This window comes from Chiloscyllium plagiosum, unplaced genomic scaffold (assembly GCF_004010195.1).
Source record: "Chiloscyllium plagiosum isolate BGI_BamShark_2017 unplaced genomic scaffold, ASM401019v2 scaf_24219, whole genome shotgun sequence".
NCBI classification, from domain to species: Eukaryota; Metazoa; Chordata; class Chondrichthyes; order Orectolobiformes; family Hemiscylliidae; genus Chiloscyllium; species Chiloscyllium plagiosum.
In genome coordinates this window covers 1-6,154 of record NW_025199819.1, presented here as the reverse complement: position 1 = coordinate 6,154, position 6,154 = coordinate 1, and the positions used below count along the sequence as shown (strand labels likewise).

The 6,154-nt window shown below is 54.0% G+C and overlaps 1 protein-coding gene across 1 annotated transcript; it reads right to left on the bottom strand.

Annotated features, from left to right (window-relative positions):
* Positions 1 to 1,158: 1,158 nt before the first annotated feature.
* LOC122546054 (receptor-type tyrosine-protein phosphatase epsilon-like) lies at positions 1,159 to 6,067 on the bottom strand. The gene is made up of 3 exons (XM_043684891.1): positions 5,947 to 6,067; positions 3,663 to 3,812; positions 1,159 to 1,185 (listed from the first exon to the last, which is right to left on the bottom strand). Exons 1-3 carry the CDS (start codon positions 6,028 to 6,030, stop codon positions 1,159 to 1,161), a joined length of 261 nt encoding a protein of 86 aa, XP_043540826.1. The 5' UTR covers positions 6,031 to 6,067.
* Positions 6,068 to 6,154: the final 87 nt, after the last annotated feature.

Here is a 6,154-nt window from a genome sequence, read left to right as displayed (position 1 = left end):
ACACACACTCACACAAAGACATTGAAGTGGTGAATGTCCCCAGAGACAGTCAAACACACAGACAGGAAACAAGGTAAATGATCTGAAACAGCCCTTCCACTGCATCACACTGTCACTCAGCCTGTCCTAGGATGGCCAACATTCAGGAAAACATTGAGAATAACTACCACCGTGTGAAATGGGACAGACTTCAAACCGATCTAGCAGCTCAAGCCTGGGCACCCCTGAGGCGCTGTGGGCCAACAGCAGAACTCTACTCCAGCACAATCTGTAACCTCATGGCCCAGCATATCCCCCACTCACCCATTACCATAAGCCAGGGGGGATCAACCCCCTACAATTTGCCTCCTGATGTAACAGGTCCACAGATGATGCCATATCCATGGGCCTGTACTAATCCCTGGAACATCTGGACAACAAGGGTACCTACACCAGACTCCAGCTCATCAACTACAGCCCCGCCTTTATTATCCCCTCCAGACTGATCTCAAAACTCCAGCACCTTGATCTTGGCTTCGCTTCCTGCAACTGGATCCTCAGCTTCCTGACCCACAGACCACAGTCAGTGAGGATAGACAACAGGACCCCCTCCACAATAACATTCAACACTGGAGCCCCTCAAGGATGGATTCTCAGCCCCCCTCCGTACTCCCTGTACATCCACGACTGTGTTGCTAAATTCCAAACAACTGCCATTAACACATCTGCTGATGATACCCCGGTGTGGGATGGACATCTAAAAACAATGAGAGGAGAGAGAAAGGAGAGGGCTTGGTGATGTGGTGCAATGAGAACAGCCTATCTCTCAACCTCAGTAAAACTAAACACCTGAACATTTGACTTCAGAAATAAAGGAGGAGGACATACCCCCATCTACATCAACGGAGCTGTGGTTGAGAGGGTGGACAGCGTCAAGTTCCTCGGAGTGACAATAACTGGCATCCTGTCCTGGACTTCTCATGTAGATGAGATGGTCAAGAAGACCCAACAATGTGCCACGTCCTTCAGGACTCTCACCAACGTTTACAGATGCACCATTGAGAGTATACTGTCCGGGAGGTCAGTCATCTCAGCTCCAGGACATCTCTGCAGGAGTCCCTCAGGGGAGTGTCCTAGACCCAACCATCTTCAGTTGCGTCATCAACGACCTTCCCTCCATCATAAGGTCAGGAGTGGGGATGTTCCCTGATGGTTGCACAATGTTCAGCACCATTCACAACTCCTCAGACACTGAAGCAGTCCGTGTTCAAATACAACAAGATCTAGACAATCTCCAGGCTTGGGCTAACAAGTGGAAAGTAACATTCGTGCCACACAAATGCCAGGCTATGACAATCACCAACAAGAGACAATCTAACCACTGCCCCTGGACATTCAATAGTATTACCATCACTGAATCCCCCACTATCAACATCCTGGGGGTTTCCACTGAATTAAACCGGACTGAACACAGTGGCTATGAGAGCAGGTCAGAGGCTGGGAATACTGTGGTGAGTAACTCCCCTCCTGACTCCCTGAAGCGTGTCCACCATCTACAAGGTACAAGTCAGGAGGGTGATGGAATACTCCCCACTTGCCCTGGATGGGGGCAGCTCCAACAACACTCAAGAAGCTCAACACCATCCAGGACAAAGCAGCCGCTTGATGGGCACCACATCGACAATCATCCCCTCCCTCCCCCACCGACCCTCAGTAGCAGCAGTGTGTACCAGCTACAAGATGCAGAAACTCACCAAAGACCCTCAGACAGCACCTTCCAAACCCACAGCCACTTCCATCTAGAAGGACAAGGGCAGCAGATACATGGGAACACCAACCCCTGCAAGTTCCCCTCCAAGCCCCTCACCATCCTGGGCAGCACGGTGGCACAGTGGTTAGCACTGCTGCCTCACAGCGCCAGAGACCCGGGTTCAATTCCCGCCTCAGGCGACTGACTGTGTGGAGTTTGCACGTTCTCCCCGTGTCTGCGTGGGTTTCCTCCGGGTGCTCCGGTTTCCTCCCACAGTCCAAAGATGTGCAGGTCAGGTGAATTGGCCATGCTAAATTGCCCGTAGTGTTAGGTAAGGGGTAAATGTAGGGGTATGGGTGGGTTGCGCTTCGGTGGGTCGGGGTGGACTTGTTGGGCCGAAGGGCCTGTTTCCACACTGTGAGTAATCTAATCTAATCTAATAAACGCAAAGAACGGTGGATACTGGAAATCAGAAACAAAATCAGAAATTACTGGAATGCACCAGTATCTTGATGTTAGAAATCCTAAACCCCAAATGATAGCGGTATTATTTATTATACACCTTTATCATTCTAAACCATTTCTTGGTTGGACTGTGGACAGCTTTTATGAATAAAATAACTTTTTAAAAAAATCACCAGACAGCAGAAATTGTTATTCTCTCCATTACTCCATCTGATACCCCTAATATTTTAAAAACTTCAAAGAATTCATCCCTTGAACATCTGAACTTCGAGGGAATACAACCTTGATCTCTTCTGTTATCGTTCCTTATAAATTAACCCTTAGAGTTCTGGATCATTCTGGTGAATTTACACTGTACCAGATTGGTAAGGATGAGGTCAGTCTGTTTCTCCCTCTTGTTGGTTCCCTCACTACCTGCCGCAGACCCAGTCCAGCAGCGATGTCCTTTAGGACCTGACCATCTCGATCAGTAATGCTGCTGCCGAGCCCCTCTTGGTGGGGGGGCATTGAAATCCCCCACCCAGAGGACATTCTGTGTCCTCCCCACCCTCAGTGCTTTCTCCAAGTGTTGTTCAGCCGGGGGAGGATGGTGCGTGGTAATCAGCAGGAGGTTTCCTTGCCCATGTTTAACCTGAAGCCATTTGAGGTTCAGAGTCAATTGTTGAGGACTCCCAGGGCAACCCCCTCCCGACTGTATCCCACAGTGCCGCCACCTCTGCTGGGTCTGTCCTGCCGGTGGGACAGGACATATCCAGGGATGGTAATAGTGGGCTGTGGGACATAGAACATACAATGTTACAGCGCTGTACAGGCCCTTCGGCCCTTTGTGTTGCACCGACCTGTGAAAATGATCTGATGTCCATCGAACCTACACCATTCCATTATTATCCATATGTATGTCTAACGCCCATCTAAATGCCCCTAACGTCGGTGAGCCCACTACTGTTAGAGGCAGGCCGTTCCACGCCCCTACTACTCTCGGAGTACCCCTTACATTGTCTGGAAGGTATGATTCCGTGAGAATGACTATGTCAGGCTGTTGCTTGACTCATCTGTGAGACAGCTCTCCCAATTCGGACACAGTCCCCAGATGTTAGTCCTTTCCAACAATGTGTGTTGGGGTTTCAATCCTGTCTCAGAAGGATTCATCCAGACTATGGCTGTGTCTGTCACCTACCCCTGAGCACTGTGCCACCATCAATCCCAATATCATCACTGGGCCCTGGGCCAGGTGAGTTTGGAACCTACAATGGCCAGCCTGGTTAACAACTGGATTGTCATCATTTGCCAGCTGTTTCTCTGTGGGCAGGAGTCACTAATGAGAATAAGGTGGGAATGTGCTGTCCTTGCTCATCCCCCTGGAACTGTCCACGCAATCGGGAAAAAGCCTCACAGATGGGACATTGATAGTCCAGACTGCCAGGCAGCAGCTGCTCACTCTGACTGTGAGGCACACACTGACACATACCTCATACTCCTTACTGAAGCCATTACTGAGGGTGTAAGTATCTTTCTCAGCCATGATCCTCATACACTGTCCAAAATCCTTCAGGGAGATCGAGGTATCTCCAAACGTCAGAGCCTCCAACAGCACGAGATAAATAAATTTATACTGATCCTGGAGCAAGCAGACAGAAAGACTGGGTCAGATCTAGGCCGAGAGAAAAAGACTGGAAGAGAGGGAGAAAGAGAGGCAGAGAGAGACAGACAGAGAGAAAGAGGCAGGGAGAGAGAGAGAGAAAGAGAGAAACAGGGAGAGAGAAAGGGAGAGGGAGAGAGTGTGGAAGCTGTTTTCACTGGCTTGCTTGTCTGCAGCCATTTTAGTCAGTCATGATGTTGTTCTTGGCTGACTTGGCCCCTGCCCTGGGTGGTCCTGCCATAATAGAACTTTCTGTATCAACCACATAACCTCTGCCCATTTATCTGCAACCACCCGCATTGACTCAAGGTCAGAGAACAATAGCTTGTTATATACAGTTTTAGAAAGCCGACCTCAGACTCTGCGTGGTGGATAGCCATGTAGGCCATCTACAGATTAATCTTGTGGCTCAGCTCAGCTATTTCATCTGTGGTACGGTGTAAATCCACAGTGATCTGGAGTAACACTGGACCATACGAAGGAAAGGTGAGCTACCCGTGATATCGCACAATAACGTTTGTCTATGCTCCAGGTCTGAGTCAGGAGAATTTCTTCAACAGAGAGAGAGAGAGAGAAAGGGAGAAAGAGGGGGAGACAGAGAGGGAAAGAGAGAGAAAGGGAGAGGGAGAGAGCGAGGGAGAAAGAGGGGGAGAGAGAAAGGAACTGTGAAACAGAGAGGTGGAAATTCTCTCTGACAATCTCTCTCCAGGGTTTGCTCTTTCCGTTCCCTCTCTCCGGGATCCACATAGGGGCAGGGTCTGCATCCTCACTTCCCTTGAGTCAATGTTCCCTCCCCCAAAGTTGCATAATTTCCTTGCCTCAGGGTCTCCCCTCCCTCAGGGCCCCCCTCCCTCAGGGTCCCTCTCCTTCAGGGTCTCTCCCCTCCCTCAGGGTCTCCCCTCCCTCAGGGTCCCTCTCCCTCAGGGTCTCTCCCCTCCATCAGGGTCTCCCCTCCCTCAGGGTCTCCCCTCCCTCAGGGTCTCTCTCCTCCCTCAGGGTCCCTCTCCCTCAGGGTCTCTCCCCTCCCTCAGGGTCTCCCCTCCCTCAGGGTCCCTCTCCTTCAGGGTCTCTCCCCTCCCTCAGGGTCTCTCCCCTCCCTCAGGGCCCCCCTCCCTCAGGGTCTCCCCTCCCTCAGGGTCTCCCTCTCCCTCAGGGTCTCTCCCCTCCCTCAAGGTCCCTCTCCCTCAGGGTCCCCCTCCCTCAGGGTCTCCCCTCCCTCAGGGTCTCTCCCCTCCCTCAGGGTCTCCCCTCCCTCAGGGTCTCCCACTCCCTCGGGTCTCCCCTCCCTCAGGGTCTCTCCCCTCCCTCAGGGTCTCCCCTCCCTCAGGGTCCCCCTCCCTCAGGGTCTCCCCCTCCCTCAGGGTGTCCCTCTCCCTCAGGGTCTCTCCCCTCCCTCAGGGTCTCCCACTCCCTCAGGGTCTCGCTCCCTCGGGTCTCTCCCCTCCCTCAGGGTCTCCCCTCCCTCAGGGTCTCTCCCCTCCCTCAGGGTCCCTCTCCCTCAGGGTCTCTCCCCTCCCTCAGGGTCTCCCCTCCCTCAGGGTCTCCCTCTCCCTCAGGGTCTCCCACTCCCTCAGGGTCTCGCTCCCTCGGGTCTCTCCCCTCCCTCAGGGCCCCCCTCCCTCAGGGTCTCTCCCCTCCCTCAGGGTCTCCCCTCCCTCAGGGTCTCTCTCCTCCCTCAGGGTCCCTCTCCTTCAAGGTCTCTCCCCTCCCTCAAGGTCCCTCTCCCTCAGGGTCCCCCTCCCTCAGGGTCTCCCCTCCCTCAGGGTCTCCCCTCACTCAGGGTCTCCTCCCCTCCCTCAGGGTCTCTCCCCTCCCTCAGGGTCTCCCCCCCCCTCAGGGTCCCCCTCCCTCAGGGTCTCTCCCCTCCCTCAGGGTCTCCCCTCCCTCAGGTTCTCCCCTCACTCAGGGTCTCCCCTCCCTCAGGTTCTCCCCTCACTCAGGGTCTCCCCTCCCTCAGGGTCTCCCCCCTCAGGTTCTCTCCCCTCCCTCAGGGTCTCTCCCCTCCCTCAGGGTCTCCCCCCACTCAGGGTCTCCCCTCCCTCAGGGTCTCTCCCCTCCCTCAGGGTCTCCTCCCAGAGGTAGGGGGAAGGGGGAGGGGAGTGCGTGCGCTCACCTGGGTCTGCACCATGTGGGGCCGATTCTTGCGCAGACTCTCCACACAGGTGAACACATCGACCTTGCCATCTTCATCCGCCATCTTGAGGAGGTAATCGATGGCGATGAACGTTCCAGTCCGGCCGACTCCAGCACTGTCCAAACACCCAGCATCAGTCTGCACGCCAGCCCCAACACGGACCCCACACACGGACCCACACCCCAAC

Excerpts from the sequence above, each read along its gene's own strand:
- LOC122546054 (XM_043684891.1), bottom strand. The coding sequence starts at position 6,030 with ATGGCGGATGAAGATGGCAAGGTCGATGTGTTCACCTGTGTGGAGAGT. Across the intron at positions 3,813-5,946 it reads CCCACATGGTGCAGACCCAG|GATCAGTATAAATTTATTTA; the intron begins GTGAGCGCACGC and ends TGCTTGCTCCAG. Across the intron at positions 1,186-3,662 it reads GCTTCAGTAAGGAGTATGAG|GGAACATCCCCACTCCTGAC; the intron begins GTATGTGTCAGT and ends TGCAACCATCAG.